This window comes from Notolepis coatsorum, assembly GCF_963971535.1.
Source record: "Notolepis coatsorum genome assembly, chromosome: 2".
In the NCBI taxonomy this organism is placed as follows: Eukaryota; Metazoa; Chordata; class Actinopteri; order Aulopiformes; family Paralepididae; genus Notolepis; species Notolepis coatsorum.
This window is the reverse complement of record NC_140166.1, coordinates 55,796,450-55,815,987: the sequence shown is the minus strand read 5'-3', so window position 1 is coordinate 55,815,987 and position 19,538 is coordinate 55,796,450. Positions and strand designations below refer to the sequence as shown.

The window sequence follows — 19,538 nt, the reverse complement described above, 5'->3', positions numbered from 1 at the left end:
CCATGGGCACTCTGCGCATGTCCATGCGGAACATGTGCTTTAAAATGGGCTTTTTCTCTGCCGATTTAGTTCTGATCGATTAGTTATGGGTCACTCCGTGTTCAGGAGAGTGAGGCGCATAAACGTATATTGGATCACGTCTCTAGCACCCCCACAGCCGTATCTGCAACCACTTACATCACGGCTCTCGTCCACATTCATTCATATGCTCCCCCGCAATCTCCTCCCCAATTTCAATGTAACGCGGAAGTGTAGTGGTCTATCCCCAGGCCGTCAGGATGCTCAACGACATGTAACAACCCATCATCTCTACACTCATTAATGATTGCACACACAGCCACACGCACACACTCACTTTTAAACAAACACTCACCTTAACACTCACTTGAGACACTTTAACACTACATTATATTTATCTATTATTAAAGAGATTTGCAATACATTCATACCTCATTTGCACCTTACCTCACAGTTTTGTACCTCATTTTCTGCATTGTACCTCACTGTTTACTAATTTTTACTCACTGTACCTAGGTTGTACTTTAGACTGTATATTGTACTGTATATTATATATTGTAGGGGTCGGAATCACCAGAGGCCTCACGATACGATATTATCACGATACTTAAGTCACGATACGATAGTATTGCAATTCGAAATATATTGCGATATGCCGAGTATAGCGATATTAATATTGCGATATATTGCGATTTATGACCTTTTTTCAACTGCAAAATATTTTATCTAATAAAATAAAGTTTTCAGTCTGTTCATCTCACTTCAATACTTTTTATTGCAGCAAATGGTATTTTCTCAAGCAGACAGATGTCAACACTGTAATCTGTGTTGCATGTACCTGACAAACTGAACTGTTTGTATTACAGTCATATTCCAACTTAACTGAATGCACACGTGTGTGCGTGTGTGTGTGTGTATGTGTGTGTGTGTGTGTGTGTGTGTGTGTGGACTACTGTACTATTACAGGTATTGAAATGAACAATCAATGGAACTTCCTTATACAAAAGAAAATATATATACTGTATCGATATTTTCCCCCACCACTAATATATTGTATATTCCTCTTTACTTACTTTTTTTACTGTATGAAGCACACTCTCAGGGGCTCATACAGAACCAAGCATTTCACCGTAAAGTATGTGTATTTTATTGTGATAATTAATAAACAAACTTGAAACTTGAACTAAATATACTGTATAACACACAGCCTACAACCCTCTACCTCTAAATGTACTGTATTATATATAACTCACAGCCTATATCTGTCCCAGGAATCCACTACTATGTCTCATCAAACACTGTGTCAAGTTAGCTTTAATGGTAGCTTGGTGTATCTTGGTGTATTGAATCCACTGCCATCTGTCATTAAACACTGTGTCAAGTTAGCTTGGTGTATTGAAGCTACTATCTCTCATTAAACACTGTGTCAAGTTAGCTTTAATGGTAGCTTGGTGTATCTTGGTGTATTGAATCCACTGCCATCTGTCATTAAACACTGTGTCGAGTTAGCTTGGTGTATTGAATCCACTGCCATCTGTCATTAAACACTGTGTCGAGTTAGCTTGGTGTATTGAATCCACTGCCATCTCCCATTAAACACTGTGTCGAGTTAGCTTGGTGTATTGAATCCACTGCCATCTCCCATTAAACACTGTGTCGAGTTAGCTTGGTGTATTGAATCCACTGCCATCTCCCATTAAACACTGTGTCAAGTTAGCTTGGTGTATTGAATCCACTGCCATCTCCCATTAAACACTGTGTCGAGTTAGCTTGGTGTATTGAATCCACTGCCATCTCCCATTAAGCACTGTGTCGAGTTAGCTTGGTGTATTGAATCCACTGCCATCTGTCATTAAACACTGTGTCGAGTTAGCTTGGTGTATTGAATCCACTGCCATCTGTCATTAAACACTGTGTCAAGTTAGCTTGGTGTATTGAATCGACTGCCATCTGTCATTAAACACTGTGTCGAGTTAGCTTGGTGTATTGAATCCACTGCCATCTGTCATTAAACACTGTGTCGAGTTAGCTTGGTGTATTGAAGCTACTATCTCCCATTAAACACTGTGTCGAGTTAGCTTGGTGTATTGAATCCACTGCCATCTGTCATTAAACACTGTGTCGAGTTAGCTTGGTGTATTGAAGCTACTATCTCCCATTAAACACTGTGTCGAGTTAGCTTGGTGTATTGAATCCACTGCCATCTGTCATTAAACACTGTGTCGAGTTAGCTTGGTGTATTGAATCCACTGCCATCTGTCATTAAACACTGTGTCGAGTTAGCTTGGTGTATTGAATCCACTGCCATCTGTCATTAAACACTGTGTCGAGTTAGCTTGGTGTATTAAATCCACTGCCATCTGTCATTAAACACTGTGTCGAGTTAGCTTGGTGTATTGAATCCACTGCCATCTGTCATTAAACACTGTGTCGAGTTAGCTTGGTGTATTGAATCCACTGCCATCTGTCATTAAACACTGTGTCGAGTTAGCTTGGTGTATTGAATCCACTGCCATCTGTCATTAAACACTGTGTCGAGTTAGCTTGGTGTATTGAATCCACTGCCATCTGTCATTAAACACTGTGTCGAGTTAGCTTGGTGTATTGAATCCACTGCCATCTGTCATTAAACACTGTGTCGAGTTAGCTTGGTGTATTGAATCCACTGCCATCTGTCATTAAACACTGTGTCAAGTTAGCTTGGTGTATTGAATCCACTGCCATCTGTCATTAAACACTGTGTCGAGTTAGCTTGGTGTATTGAATCCACTGCCATCTGTCATTAAACACTGTGTCGAGTTAGCTTGGTGTATTGAATCCACTGCCATCTGTCATTAAACACTGTGTCGAGTTAGCTTGGTGTATTGAAGCTATTATCTGTCATTAAACACTGTGTCGAGTTAGCTTGGTGTATTGAAGCTATTATCTGTCATTAAACACTGTGTCGAGTTAGCTTGGTGTATTGAAGCTATTATCTGTCATTAAACACTGTGTCGAGTTAGCTTGGTGTATTGAAGCTATTATCTCCCATTAAACACTGTGTCAAGTTAGCTTGGTGTATTGAATCCACTGCCATCTGTCATTAAACACTGTGTCGAGTTAGCTTGGTGTATTGAAGCTATTATCTCCCATTAAACACTGTGTCGGGTTAGCTTAGTGTATTGAAGCTACTATCTCCCATTAAACACTGTGTCGAGTTAGCTTGGTGTATTGAAGCTACCCCATTACACACACACACACACACACACACACACACACACACACACACACACACACACACACACACACACACACACACACACACACACACACACACACACACACACACACACACACACACACACACACACACACACACACACACACACACACACACACACACACACACACACACACACACACACACACACACACACACACACACACACACACATCGCTGTCCAATGTGTGTTTTAGGTTAAATATAAAGAAATTACTTATTGCAGTTTTCAAACACTCCCCTGCTTTGGAAAAGTTCCATCTGTGTTATTGAGTATCAACTAACGTTACTGTACGTTTTTAGAGTGCAAAGTGGTAGAATGTATTACAAGGTGAAGAGATAGAGATAGATAGAGTGCAAAGTGGCAGAAAGAGGTGTGCATAGCAGACAGACGAGTGAATGTACTGTAGAAGGCTGAGGGGAAGAGATACTGTTATCACCAGTGATGATGTTGACTGCCAGCAGTGGTGGAAAGTAACTAAGTATTTCTAGTTTTCTACTCAATTACTGTACTTAAGTACAATTTCGAGCTACTTGTACTTTACGTGAGTATTTTCATTTTAGGGAACTTTATACTTTTACTCCACTACATTTCAAAGGAAATATTGTACTTTTTACCCCACTACATGTATCTGAACCCATCGGTTGCTAGTTACTTTGAAGAAAAAGGTTTTGCATAGAAATGTGGCAGAAATGTATGAAGATGATATACTTTCACATTTGAAGCCTGTCGACTTCAAGAGGACGTAATCAGAGCAGCATAACTGGACCACATACCACTTTAACATAACCTTTAATCAGAGCAGCATAACTGGACCACATACCACTTTAACATAACCTTTAATCAGAGCAGCATAACTGGACCACATACTACTTTAACATAACCTTTAATCAGAGCAGCATAACTGGACCACATACCACTTTAACATAACCTTTAATCAGAGCAGCATAACTGGACCACATACCACTTTAACATAACCTTTAATCAGAGCAGCATAACTGGACCACATACTACTTTAACATGACCTTTAATCAGAGCAGCATAACTGGACCACATACCACTTTAACATAACCTTTCATCAGAGCAACATAACTGGACCACATACCACTTTAACACAACCTTTAATCAGAGCAGCATAACTGGACCACATACCACTTTAACACAACCTTTAATCAGAGCAGCATAACTGGACCACATACCACTTTAACACAACCTTTAATCAGAGCAGCATAACTGGACCACACACCACTTTAACATAACCTTTCATCAGAGCAGTATAACTGGACCACATACCACTTTAACATAACCTTTAATCAGAGCAGCATAACTGGACCACATACCACTTTAACATAACCTTTAATCAGAGCAGCATAACTGGACCACATACTACTTTAACATAACCTTTAATCAGAGCAGCATAACTGGACCACATACCACTTTAACATAACCTTTAATCAGAGCAGCATAACTGGACCACATACCACTTTAACATAACCTTTAATCAGAGCAGCATAACTGGACCACATACTACTTTAACATGACCTTTAATCAGAGCAGCATAACTGGACCACATACCACTTTAACATAACCTTTCATCAGAGCAACATAACTGGACCACATACCACTTTAACACAACCTTTAATCAGAGCAGCATAACTGGACCACATACCACTTTAACACAACCTTTAATCAGAGCAGCATAACTGGACCACATACCACTTTAACACAACCTTTAATCAGAGCAGCATAACTGGACCACACACCACTTTAACATAACCTTTCATCAGAGCAGTATAACTGGACCACATACCACTTTAACATAACCTTTAATCAGAGCAGCATAACTGGACCACATACCACTTTAACACAACCTTTAATCAGAGCAGCATAACTGGACCACATACCACTTTAACATAACCTTTCATCAGAGCAGCATAACTGGACCACATACCACTTTAACATAACCTTTAATCAGAGCAGCATAACTGGACCACATACCACTTTAACATAACCTTTAATCAGAGCAGCATAACTGGACCACATACCACTTTAACATAACCTTTAATCAGAGCAGCATCACTGGACCACATACCACTTTAACACAACCTTTAATCAGAGCAGCATAACTGGACCACATACCACTTTAACATAACCTGTAATCAGAGTAGCATAACTGGACCATATACCACTTTAACATAACCTTTAATCAGAGCAGCATAACTGGACCACATACCACTTTAACATAACCTTTAATCAGAGCAGTATAACTGGACCACACACCACTTTAACATAACCTGTAATCAGAGTAGCATAACTGGACCATATACCACTTTAACATAACCTTTAATCAGAGCAGTATAACTGGACCACATACCACTTTAACATAACCTTTAATCAGAGCAGTATAACTGGACCACATACCACTTTAACATAACCTTTAATCAGAGCAGCATAACTGGACCACATACCACTTTAACATAACCTTTAATCAGAGCAGCATAACTGGACCACATACCACTTTAACATAACCTTTAATCAGAGCAGCATCACTGGACCACATACCACTTTAACACAACCTTTAATCAGAGCAGCATAACTGGACCACATACCACTTTAACATAACCTGTAATCAGAGTAGCATAACTGGACCATATACCACTTTAACATAACCTTTAATCAGAGCAGCATAACTGGACCACATACCACTTTAACATAACCTTTAATCAGAGCAGTATAACTGGACCACACACCACTTTAACATAACCTGTAATCAGAGTAGCATAACTGGACCATATACCACTTTAACATAACCTTTAATCAGAGCAGTATAACTGGACCACATACCACTTTAACATAACCTTTAATCAGAGCAGTATAACTGGACCACATACCACTTTAACATAACCTTTAATCAGAGCAGCATAACTGGACCACATACCACTTTAACATAACCTTTAATCAGAGCAGCATAACTGGACCACATACCACTTTAACATAACCTTTAGAGGTCAATGCATCGAGGATTGAACGCTTCCAAGCACTGGAATACACAAACATCATGTAGAATGCATACCTTTACTTTAGATACTTAAGTACATTCAATTAGCAAGTACTTCTCTACTTTTACTTAAGTAGAATTTGAATGAGAACTTTTACCAGAGTACTCATTTATCTGGGTATTTCTACTTTTACTTAAGTAAAGGAACTGTGTACTTCCTCCACCGCTGACTGGCAGAGACCAGTACGACGGAGCTCCTGTCTGGACAGGTCGACTGAGGCTCACTGGCTCCACAGTGCAGCTCACACAGAGTAGCAGTGCGTCCTCAGTCTACCTGTACAGACAGGACCACGCCCCCTCAGTCAACCTGTACAGACAGGACCACGCCCCCTCAGTCTACCTGTACAGACAGGACCACGCCCCCTCAGTCAACCTGTACGCCTGTAACTGTTCCGCAACAGTAAGTTACTTCCGGGGTAGGCCTGATTGGCCCCGACAGGCACGTGATGCGGCAAACTCAGGACGCGCAACGAGGCTGCTGAGAGCTGTCGCGCGGAAATAGGCTGTCTATTGCCATTCTCTAACACAAACTCTAACCTTAACCAGCTCCTTAACAGCGCCTAAACTTAACCCTTCTAACCTTAAGCAACTCCGAAACAATGCCTAACCTTAACCAACTCCGAAACAATGCCTAAACTTAACCGGCGAAATGAATGCACGTTAAAAAAGATTGCCATTCTCTAAGTCAAACTCTAACCTTAACCAGCTCCTTAACAGCGCCTAAACTTAACCCTTCTAACCTTAAGCAACTCCGAAACAATGCCTAACCTTAACCAACTCCGAAACAATGCCTAAACTTAACCGGCGAAATGAAACGGCGAAAGAATGCGAATGCACGTTAAAAAAAAAATAATAATAAATGGAAGGGAATCGAACTCGCCAGCAACGAGCCGTAGGATCCACAGCCATGCAGTCTTGCCAATTGAGCTATTTCTGGATACTGAATTAGGGGGCGGTTACTGGCATATAATGAGCTCCGCTCTGCCGCTACGCTCCGCGGCAGAGAAAGTTACGCGTCACGTGCCTGTCGGGGCCAATCAGGCCTACCCCGGAAGTAACTTACTGTTGCGGATAAGCTATAAGCAACCTGTACAGACAGGACCACGCCCCCTCAGTCAACCTGTACAGACAGGACCACGCCCCCTCAGTCAACCTGTACAGACAGGACCACGCCCCCTCAGTCTACCTGTACAGACAGGACCACGCCCCCTCAGTCTACCTGTACAGACAGGACCACGCCCCCTCAGTCAACCTGTACAGACAGGACCACGCCCCCTCAGTCTACCTGTACAGACAGGACCACGCCCCCTCAGTCAACCTGTAGAGACAGGACCACGCCCCCTCAGTCTACCTGTAGAGACAGGACCACGCCCCCTCAGTCTACCTGTACAGACAGGACCACGCCCCCTCAGTCTACCTGTAGAGACAGGACCACGCCCCCTCAGTCTACCTGTAGAGACAGGACCACGCCCCCTCAGTCTACCTGTACAGACAGGACCACGCCCCCTCAGGACCACGCCCCCATTGAACCTGCGCTGGCTGGTGGCTAACTAGCCAGAGTTAGTAAAACCATTAATGTCACTTTGTTTTACAGTTTCATGTTAATTTGTTTAGACTAATTATTAATGTTGTTGTTTTTGTTATTATTATTATTTATTTGATTATTATTATTATTATTATTATTATTATTATTATTATTATTATTATTATTATTATTATTATTATTATTATTATTATTATTATTATTATTATTATTATTATTATTATTATTATTATTATTATTATTATTATTATTATTATTATTATTATTATCTTAATATTATGAAAATTGTTTTATGAACTTATTTCACTTTACTTTTGTTTTGTGTTTTTTTTAATCCAATGATGTAATGAGTTGAGGTCCATCTGGGTCTCTGGCCTCTACTCAGCACCTTTATACACTTTCTGTCATGGTCAACGTTTTTAAATTGGTATGAGGAACAGCATGGCTCGTACTGGAAAAGGACTTCAATCAATCAACATCATGGTAAATAAATGGACTACATCTATACATCTCGTTTATCCAAAGTGCTTTACATCTTGTGCCTCACATTCACCCATTCACTCACACATTCACCCGTTCACTCACACATTCACCCACTCACTCACACATTCACCCGTTCACTCACACATTCACCCACTCACTCACACATTCACCCACTCACTCACACATTCACCCACTCACTCACACATTCACCCACTCACTCACACATCACACACCGACGGCGGAGGCAACCATGCAAGGTGCTGCCAACCTGCTCATCGGGGCAGTTAGGGGTTAAGTGTCTTGCTCAAGGACACTTCGACACGCTGCCCGGGAGGAGCGGGAATTGAACAGGGAACCTTCCGACTACCAGAAGTTCCTAAAAACCAGAACATTCCCTTTAATAGTGGAGATGAAAGATGTGCCTATGAGTCCGTTCAGTCTGTGCCGTCCTGGGAGGAACCAGGGAGGAACCAGGGAGGAACCTGAGAGGAACCTGAGAGGAACCAGGGAGGAACCTGAGAGGAACCTGGGAGGAACCAGGGAGGAACCAGGGAGGAACCTGAGAGGAACCTGGGAGGAACCTGGGAGGAACCTGGGAGGAACCTGAGAGGAACCTGGGAGGAACCTGGGAGGAACCAGGGAGGAACCAGGGAGGAACCAGGGAGGAACCAGGGAGGAACCAGGGAGGAACCAGGGAGGAACCTGGGAGGAACGTGAGCAGCAAACAGAATCTCTCCTCAGCTCTGAAGGCCAGGGAGGAACCTGGGAGGAACGTGAGCAGCAAACAGAATCTCTCCTCAGCTCTGAAGGCCTGGGAGGAACCTGGGAGGAAAGTGAGCAGCAAACAGAATCTCTCCTCAGCTCTGAAGGCCTGGGAGGAACGTGAGCAGCAAACAGAATCTCTCCTCAGCTCTGAAGGCCTGGGAGGAACCTGGGAGGAACGTGAGCAGCAAACAGAATCTCTCCTCAGCTCTGAAGGCCTGGGAGGAACGTGAGCAGCAAACAGAATCTCTCCTCAGCTCTGAAGGCCAGGGAGGAACCTGGCAGGAACGTGAGCAGCAAACAGAATCTCTCCTCAGCTCTGAAGGCCTGGGAGGAACCTGGGAGGAACGTGAGCAGCAAACAGAATCTCTCCTCAGCTCTGAAGGCCAGGGAGGAACCTGAGAGGAACCAGGGAGGAACCTGGCAGGAACCTGGGAGGAACGTGAGCAGCAAACAGAATCTCTCCTCAGCTCTGAAGGCCTGGGAGGAACCTGGCAGGAACCTGGCAGCCGTCCAACACTAGGCGGATACTGACACCATAAACTACACCTCGTTGCACAAGACGAAAAGGGTGCAGCAACATGAAACATGTTTCATCAGTTCAGAGCAGAAAGTGATGTGTTTTGTAAAAAAGAAAATCTATCTATCCTGGTAGATTGATGGTATTGACAGTACCAGCAATTCTAATAATTTAATATATATTTATTCTTACTGTATATATATATTTATCCACATCCGTCTGTACATACCTGCATATAATCCTTTTTAAATATCTGTAGATACTATATCTATATCTGTACCCTTACCTACTCTTACTAGTTACGCTGCTGGCCAGTATGACTTACTACCATAGTGTCTTAATTATACCTGTATGGCTGCATTTTTATATAACAGCTTTTATCCAAAGCGCTTTACAATTTGTTCCTCACATTTTACCCGTTCACTCAAATTCACACACCGACGGCGGAGGCGACCATGCAAGGTGCCAACCTGCTCATCGGGAGCAATTAGGGGTTAAGTGTCTTGCTCAAGGACACATCGACACGCTGCCCGGGAGGAGCGGGAATCGAACCGGGAACCTCCGGATTGCCAGACGACTGCTCTACCTCCCGAGCCCCTGTATCACTGCACATTATTAATACTACAACTCTGTACATACATCTGATTAACACTATTACTCAGTCAGTAGTACTCATTTATATCCAGTTGAATCACCTGTACGTTGTCTATTACATTTGCACTGTACTTGTGCTGCATGATGACAATACATTGTGATTAGAATCTAATCTAATGTCCTCTGGTACATCCCAGCTTGGTCCTGTAACATGACACCAGAGTACAACCCAATGTACACCATGTTACTGACGGTAGGCCTGTGTGGCATCATTTCTGGACAACTACCCCACGATGGCAGTGAGCATGAATGGATTATGATACCTTGAGTAAGGGAGGGAGGAATCTGTGACAATAAGATAGGATCTCTGTGACAATAAGATAGGATCTACAGTAGATCCTGAATCTTTATCTACCTGCCTTCTCTATTTGAACAACCACATCAAACACGAGGTGGACGCGGGCAAATACTGCGGCATGGTCATGCTGGACCTACAAAAGGCTTTCGATCGACACTGTCAATCACTCCATTCTGATTGATAAGCTAAAAGCAATTGGTTTTGATAGTTCATCAGTGAGCTGGAGGGGAGAGAATGGTGGAGGTAAACGGTACACTATCCCCCCCCCCCTTCCCAGTGAGCTGTGGTGTTCCACAAGGAAGCATACTAGGACCGCTACTGTTCCTAAATGACATGTCGTCAGCTTGTGGCTGCAACTTGTTCCTGTTCGCGGACGGCGAACGACTCAGCCCTGCTGGTCTCTGACAGGGACAAGTTGCAGGTTGAAAAAGCCCTCAGCTCTGAACTCGGCAGAATCTGCACCTGGCTCGCTGATAACAAACTATCATTACACCTGGGTAAAACAGAGTCCATTCTCTTCGGTTCAAATAACAAACTCAGCAAGACCGACGGCTTCTCAGTTGCAGTGGGTGACAATATTGTCACAAGAAAAGATTAAATTACCTACCTGGGTTCCATCCTAGAGGCTAATCTTTCCTGTGACAAAATGGCAACCAATGTAATCAAAAAAGTCAACCAACGAACAAGATTCTTGTACCGGATCTCCTCTCTGGTAAACAAGAGTACCTTGAAGACTCTAACAGGAGCACTCATTCATCGGTACTACGACTATGCTTGCACCTGACTCCTAGAACCCACCTCACCCCTGCCCATTTTGACAACCTAGGATGGCTTAGAGTAGACGACAGAGTACAGCAACTTGCAATGGGCCTGGTCTACAAGATACACTACACCACTAAGATAAAGATACCCATGTACATGTCGAAATACTTCCCAAAGGTCAGTGAATTCCACAACCACAACACCAGAGGGAGATCCACAAATCATGTTCAACCCAGATTTGGCTCAAACAAGGGACTAAACACGTTTCGCAATTATGCCACAACAAATCAAATCAAATCAAATGTATTTGTAAGGCCCGACAACGCACGTTAATGTCCCCATGGGCCGGACACGTCTTCTTTAAACAAGTCAAGAAGAAACATCACAATAAATCAAGAACAAAACAAAAACACCATAAAGTCCAAAACATTTAAAATAAATAAAATAAATGCAAACACTCCCAGACATACCCCACGCAAAGGTAAGGAAAAACTCACTAAAACCTAGCAATAGAAAGAAATGCACCACAGGCAATGTGGAGGAGGGAAACCTTAGAAGGGCCATTCAAGGGGGGGTCTCCCTTCTTAGATGTCGGTGATAGTAGTGGTGCAATAAAACAGGCGAAACAGTTGGTAAGCATGCACTCATATGTGTAATGAAACACAGATAAGTGCATGCAATAGCAACTGAACATTTTGAAAGATAAAAAATAGAGCTGATGGCGGATCTATTTGAGGCATGGGGGCGGCGCAGAGAACAATGTGGGACGCTCTACCCACAGCCGTAAAAGAATGTGAATCCCTACCCTCCTTCAAAACCGCTCTCAAAGAGCACCTACAGGGGGCTGCAATTAGAAACTGGCCTCTGTAAATGTCCAACCCCCCACCCACCTAACCCCCTCCAATGTACAGATTCTTCCCCTTCGAATGTATATATTCTCTTTTAGAAACTCTGTCTGTTAAACAGTACTGTATATTTGTATATCTTGTATGTCATAAATGTCTGGATGTAACAGTACTGTATATCTGTATGTTGTGTATGTCATATATGTAAACGCCCCACCCCACCTACCCAACCGCCTCCAATGTACAGTTTCTTCCCCCTAAAATGTATATACTCTCAAATGTATATAATGTATATTATAATGTATACTCCCTTCTTAGAAACTCTGTCTATTAATCAGAGTTTCCAACACCAGGGTCTATATGACAGGCGTTGTACTCTTAAACAGTACTGTATTATTTGTAAATCTGGTATGTCATAAATGTATAGATGTAGCAGTACTGTCTATCTGTATGTCATGTATGTTATGATGAATTGAAAATGGGGGACCCTGATGTAAAGAAGACGAAAGTATTTCTCTGGTCTGCATCCCCTTAACAATTGTGTGTATTGAGCCGTACTGTACTGTACCCATTCTGCAATACAATTTTCAATCAATCAATCAATCAATAAATCAATACATGGCATTATGAATTGAAAATGGAGGACCCTGATGTAAACAAGACGAAAGTATTTCTCTGGTCTGCATCCTCTTAAGAGTTTTTTGTATTGAGACGTATTGTATCCATTATGCAAGCTGTTAATAAAGTTTTCAACCAATCAATCAATACCAAGACAATGTGTATCCAGTCAATATAACTGCATATGTCCCTCAGCGTGTCCCAGTGACATAAGGAGAGAATAAACACCTGTGTGCTGCTCATCATGATAAAAACACACACCTAAATGAACTGAGAGACACAAACCCAGTTCGAAGCCCAATATATCGATCCTCATCATCTCATGACCTTTACAGCTGGTTGTCGGGTCAGATGACCTCTCAGAACCCTTTATGATGACGAACCTTTCAGATCATAATCATAATGCGTCCAGAAGAGATGCGATCAGCTGTTGACTTGATCTAAATGTTTATTACTGGCCACGGGCTGAAGCTTGTGTATTGATCTGAAGTTATTAATGTCAAAGTAAGAGCTCTGTTATAATAACTGGTAGCATGTATTTTACGGAAGCGGATAAAGTTCCAGGTGTAAATAAGAAGAAGAGCTTCACTAACTAACTTATGTAGGCAAATAGAAGCAGGTGAAGGAAAATCATCATTGTAGCAAAGGATGTAATGAATAAAGTAAACGTTAGATCTGCCCGACAGATGCTGTTTAAGAATAACCCAGAAAGACGTTTCCTGAAAGTATAAACTTACTTACCACCCGCTGGGACTGTTTCTGTTTCTGTTGTTGTTTCTAAATGTTCCTCTAACTCAATCAAACGCTATACATTCACTTTTGCATTTTGATCCATTAGTTGAAATTGCATGTCGCCAACGTGATTAAAATAACTGTTATAATAATAATAATAATAATAACGGCTGTTTGGCTCCGTCCTTCTCCTCCTATGAGTAGGGTATATCTGAAGAGCCGCAAGCCGGCCCCGAAGTCCCGCCTCAAACCGACTACAAGCCCCGAAGCCCCGCCCAGACGTTGGGCTTGCGGCTCTGCAGATATCCCCCGCTGCCTCCTATAGCTCCTCCCACCTCCTCAGCAGTAAAGTGTGTCAGAAACATGTCAAAGCACACATTCTGTCACTTCACTGTTAGCTGCTGCTGCAGACTGTTCTCTGTTACAACTCCCCGTTGTTATGCAACACAATGACTTTATATATTTTTTTAGCAAATGTTTCACCTTGTAACTTTCGGTAATAATAATAAACTTTATCTGTATAGCACCTTTCATGCAGAAACTGCAGCTCAAAGTGCTTCACACGACAGAAAAAAGACAGACATAAAATGAGCACATAAAGGGCAGACATATAATAAAATCACAGTTTTTTGTTTTACATTAGGATCTGACATCCCGGTAGATCAATAAAGAGTCCAGCAGCAGGGGTGGAACTTGGAAGAAGAAACAACAGCAGCCAGATATCATTTAGCTGCTGCCCCTGTGTCCTGATACACGCACACAGTGTCCAACACGCAGAGAGCCATGGGAACACACAACAACACAGCAACACACGCGTGTACACAGCTGAGCAAACTGAATATTGATCAACATTGATGCATCCCTGCAGCAGGTGAGAGGTGTTGCAGGGGTTAATAATGTGAGGAATGTTGTTGTGGTGCTCAGTGACCCACAGCTGTCTCCAGGGGGGTGGGGGGGGGTCAGACCTGCTTCACTGTAGGGGGCGGTACAGGGGGGTGGGGGGGGGGTCAGGACCTGCTTCACTGTGGGGGGGGGGGGGGGGGGGGGGGGTGATGGTGTGTTGGATCATCCTGTGGAAGGACTTGAGCAGGAACACACAGTTAGACATCATGAAGTAAGACGTGAATAAACCTTTTTATTCTTATCTTTTTAATTTTTTATTCATTTGAATGTTTTTCTTGTTTTAAACCTTTTGATTCTATTTTTAATTTTGTTTTCCTTCTGCTGTGAAGCACCTTGAGAGCTCACTGAGTCTAAAGTGTGCTATATCAATTAAATCTATTATTATTTATTATTATCTTCACTGGGGAAATGCAGTATGGCCGTTTACACCCTTGTTGACCTTTCACCTCAGTGAGACAGGGCTCATCTGAACCATGAGAGTCTCGGATCTACGACATGTGACACGTGGGCCCGTGCCGGTCCAGTTCAGGGTCCTGGGTTCGGACCCGGCCCCCCATCGCTTCACCCAAGGTCTCTCTCCGACTGTCCGATCAATAAAAACACAAACATAACCCTAAAAATATCAGCAACAAACAAAAAGAAACCAGACAGGTTGGTTCCAGAAATACTTGCAGGGATGAAGCTAAAAACACAAGATGGAACAAACTAAACTACTATTGTTTGTTTAAGGAGACATATTTATTTGAGATAAAAAAAAAAGGGAAATAAAGTTGTTTTGAATAAACCAAATGTCGTCAAAGATCATAAATTATCTGGTAAATGATTCCAGTCGGATGGAGCCGTGAAATAAATAATCTTTTTACCAACTTTCGGAGGAAACCTTTGGAGCAGAAAAGAACATGAACGTGTATGTTGATCAATAACAGATGCTTCAGATAACAGGGGTAAACTAGTTACTTACTAGTTACGCTGCTGGCCAGTATGACTTACTACCATATTGTCTTTTTCCCTGTATCACTGTACATATTAATACTACAACTATGTACATATATTCTGATTAGCACTATTACTCAGTAGTACTAATTTATATATTTTATACCGAGATGTATGTATGTTGTGTATGTCATAAATGTCACTATGAATTGAAAATGGGGGACCCTGATGTAAACAAGACAAAAGTCTTTCTCTGGTCTGCATCCCCTTAAGTGTGTATTGAGCCGTACTGTACCCATTCTGCAATCTGTTAAATAAAGTTTTCATTCATTCATTCATTCATTCATTCATTCATTCATTCATTCATTCATTCATTCATTCATTCATTCATTCAGTCATTCATTCATTCATTCAGTTTAATCACCTGTACATTGAATATTACTATTGCACTTTACTGTTACATTTGCACTCTGGTTGGATGACACATTTATTTTCGTTGTACGTACAGTACAACGAAAATAAATAATTTGTGCTGTTGTATGATGACAAACATTTGCATCCAATCTAATTTATATAATATAATAATAGACATAATGACTCAACGCTCCGGTGCAGTAGGTGGCGACATTTCCCGTTGGTCTGTGAACCGCCATCTTAACATAAGAAGAAGAAGAAAATGCAGAAGAAGAGTTGAACACAGTAGTAAACAGTACAAAACATAACTTATAATAACGATAACCTCTTGTTTCGCATCCCCCGGCTACGCTCCATTATGTTGTTAATTAGAAAACTATATAGATAGAAGTTTAGCATCTCGTGATGAAAGAGGTTCGCGCACGTTTTAACCTCGGGAGTAACGTGGAGCCTGTGAAGCTGAGGAAGAGGACATCTCAACTGTACAGCAAGGAAGACCCCCCTGTTCACCATGGTGGGCAACATCATAACTTAATAACTCTTATTACTGTACAGCAAGGAGGACCCTCCTGTTCACCATGGTGGGCAACATCATAACTTAATAACTCTTATTACTGTCAACATAATAACTTAATAACTCTTATTACTGTACAGCAAGGAAGAGCAGGCTCCTGTTCACCATGGTGGGCAACATGATTGATTGATTGATTGAAAAGTTTATTAACAGATTGCAGAATGGGTACAGTACAGTACAGCTCAATACATACAATTGTTAAGAGGATGCAGACCTGAGAAAGACTTTCGTCTTGTTTCCATCAGGGTCCCCCATTTTCAATTCATCATATGACACACATGACATACAGATAGACAGTACTGCTACATCTATACATTTATGACATACCAGATTTTCAAATACAGTACTGTTTGTGATACTAAAAAAATCCAGAAGAAGAGTATATACATTTGACATAGAAACTGTGCATTGGGGGAGGTTGGGTAGGTGGGGTGGGGCTGTACATTGGAGGTGGGGGGGGGGGGGGGGGCACTGTACATTGGAATACTGACATACATTTGACATGGAAACTGTACATTGGAGGAGGTTGGGTAGGTGTTGGGTTGGGTGGGGCTGTACATTGGAATACTGACAAAGCCATGCTTGGTCTTTATTGTACAACTGGGTTAGGACATTTGTAGGGGCCAGTTTTGAATTGCAGTCTCCCGTAGGTGTTCTTTGAGAGTGTTTTTGAAGGTGGGTAGTGATTTACATTCCTTTACAGCTTTGGGTAGGGCGTTCCACATTGTTGTGGCATAATTGCGAAACGTGTTTAGTCCCTTGTTTGTGCCGAATCTGGGTTTTACATGATTTGTGGAGCTCCCTCTGGTGTTGTGATCGTGGTATTCACTGACCTTTGGGAAGTATTTTGACATGTACATGGGTACCTTGGTCGTGTAGTGTATCTTGTAGACCAGGCCCATTGCAAGTTGCTGTACTCTGTCGTCTACTCTAAGCCATCCTAGGTTGGCAAAGTGTGCAGGGGTGAGGTGGGTTCTAGGAGTCAGGTCAAGCAGTAGTCTGACTAGTTTGTTTTGAGATGTTTGTAATTTGGTTTTTAGTGCCTTTGAGGTGCTTTGGTACCATGAGGTGCAAGCATAGTCGTAGTACCCTTGAATGAGTGCTCCTGCCAGAGTCTTCAGGGTATTCTTGTTTACCAGGGAGGAGATCCGGTACAAGAATCGAGTTCGTTGATTGACTTTTTTTATTACATTGGATGCCATTTTGTCACAGGAAAGATTAGCCTCTAGGATGGAACCCAGGTAGGTAATTTCATCTTTCCTTGTGACAATATTGTCACCCACTGTAACTGAGAAGCCGTCTGTTTTGCTGAGTTTGTTATTTGAACCGAAGAGAATGGACTCTGTTTTGCCCATGTGTAATGATAGTTTGTTGTCGGCGAGCCATATGCAGATTTTGCCTAGTTCCGAGCTGAGGGTTTTTTCAACCTGTAATTTGTTCTTGTCAGAGACCAGCAGGGCTGAGTCGTCCGCAAACAGGAACAAGTTGCAGTCACAAGCTGACGACATGTCATTTGCATAAATTAGGAACAGTAGTGGTCCTAGTATGCTTCCTTGTGGAACACCACAGTTCACTGTGAGGGGGGGGGGGATAGGGTACCGTTTACCTCCACCATCTGTTCTCTCCCCTCCAGGTAGGATTGTATCCAGCTCACTGATAAACTATCAAAACCAATTGCTTTTAGCTTGTCAATCAGAATGGTGTTAACTTAATAACTCTTATTTAACCATGGTGGGCAACATTAATAACTTAATAACTCTTATTACTGTACAGCAAGGAAGACCCTCCTGTTCACCATGGTGGGCAACATCATAACTTAATAACTCTTATTACTGTACAGCAAGGAAGAGCAGGCTCCTGTTCACCATGGTGGGCAACATAATAACTTAATAACTCTTATTTAACCATGGTGGGCAACATTAATAACTTAATAACTCTTATTACTGTGTACAGTAATAAGAGTTATTAAGTTATTAATGTTGCCCACCATGGTTAAATAAGAGTTATTAAGTTATTATGTTGCCCACCATGGTGAACAGGAGCCTGCTCTTCCTTGCTGTACAGTTATAAGAGTTATTAAGTTATGATGTTGCCCACCATGGTGAACAGGAGGGTCTTCCTTGCTGTACAGTAATAAGAGTTATTAAGTTATAATGTTGCCCACCATGGTGAACAGGAGCCTGGTCTTCCTTGCTGTACAGTAATAAGAGTTATTAAGTTATTATGTTGCCCACCATGGTGAACAGGAGCCTGGTCTTCCTTGCTGTACAGTAATAAGAGTTATTAAGTTATAATGTTGACAGTAATAAGAGTTATTAAGTTATGATGTTGCCCACCATGGTAAACAAGAGCCTGGTCTTCCTTGCTGTACAGTAATAAGAGTTATTAAGTTATAATGTTGACAGTAATAAGAGTTATTAAGTTATTATGTTGCCCACCATGGTAAACAAGAGCCTGGTCTTCCTTGCTGTACAGTAATAAGAGTTATTAAGTTATTATGTTGACAGTAATAAGAGTTATTAAGTTATGATGTTGCCCACCATGGTGAACAGGAGCCTGGTCTTCCTTGCTGTAGTCGCGAGTCGCTCGCTAGTGCTACACATAGACATACGGGTACTACATACGGGTACTCCTTAATGAAAGTGCTCCCCGACGCCCCGTGCTATAGCGCGCGGCACACAGACAGCAGCTCTGCATGCACTGAGTCGTGATCATGGCGGATAGAGCGAAGCGTTCTAAAGTATGGATATACTTTACAAGGGTCAATGCCGACAATGCACGTTGCCACAAGTGCAACAAAACATTTGCCAGTAAGGGTGGCAATACGAGCAAATCAATTTATCAAAACATCTGTTGGCAAAACATGATATTAGTGTGCAGAAATGCGCGTATTCGACTGCCTTGCGCGCAGTGTTCCATCTGCATACTGCAGCCGTAACCCAAGATACGGAGTTGCCTAGGCTAATAACGAATTATTACAAATAGGCTAATAAACAAAACAATTGTTTAGCTACAAATACTACAATCTAAACTTTTTATAGATCGTCAAGCTGAGGCGTCAGCCACTATGTCCCAGCCCAGTGAGCCCAGGGCCACCACACATCCTCCCTCTACCTCCCTCCACCACCCAAAGTCCTTTCTCCCTAGCAGCTAGAGGAAGG

At 42.2% G+C, this 19,538-nt stretch overlaps 2 protein-coding genes across 6 annotated transcripts in view; one reads left to right on the top strand and one right to left on the bottom strand.

Moving 5' to 3' along the window:
- Positions 1-13,742, bottom strand: part of rab27a (RAB27A, member RAS oncogene family) — a 79,353-nt gene extending 65,611 nt beyond the window's left edge. For 2 of the 3 annotated variants that reach the window (XM_084307271.1, XM_084307273.1), the window contains exon 1: positions 13,563-13,742. The gene's annotated coding sequence lies outside the window, so the exon portion shown is untranslated. Of the gene's footprint in view, positions 1-13,558 lie in introns of all 3 variants that reach the window. The other variant, XM_084307272.1, reaches the window with a different exon arrangement.
- A 2,337-nt stretch (positions 13,743-16,079) lies between these two features.
- The window catches only part of pigb (phosphatidylinositol glycan anchor biosynthesis, class B), a 38,704-nt gene continuing 35,245 nt past the window's right edge, over positions 16,080-19,538 (top strand). The window contains exon 1 of one of the 3 annotated variants that reach the window (XR_014619398.1): positions 16,080-16,384. Coding sequence is in view for 1 of the 3 variants with exons in the window: in XM_084307817.1 (XP_084163943.1) it covers positions 16,209-16,317 (109 nt within the window). In the remaining 2 variants the exon portion in view is untranslated. The remainder of the gene's footprint in view (positions 16,385-19,538) is intronic. The other 2 variants (XM_084307817.1, XM_084307818.1) reach the window with 2 other exon arrangements.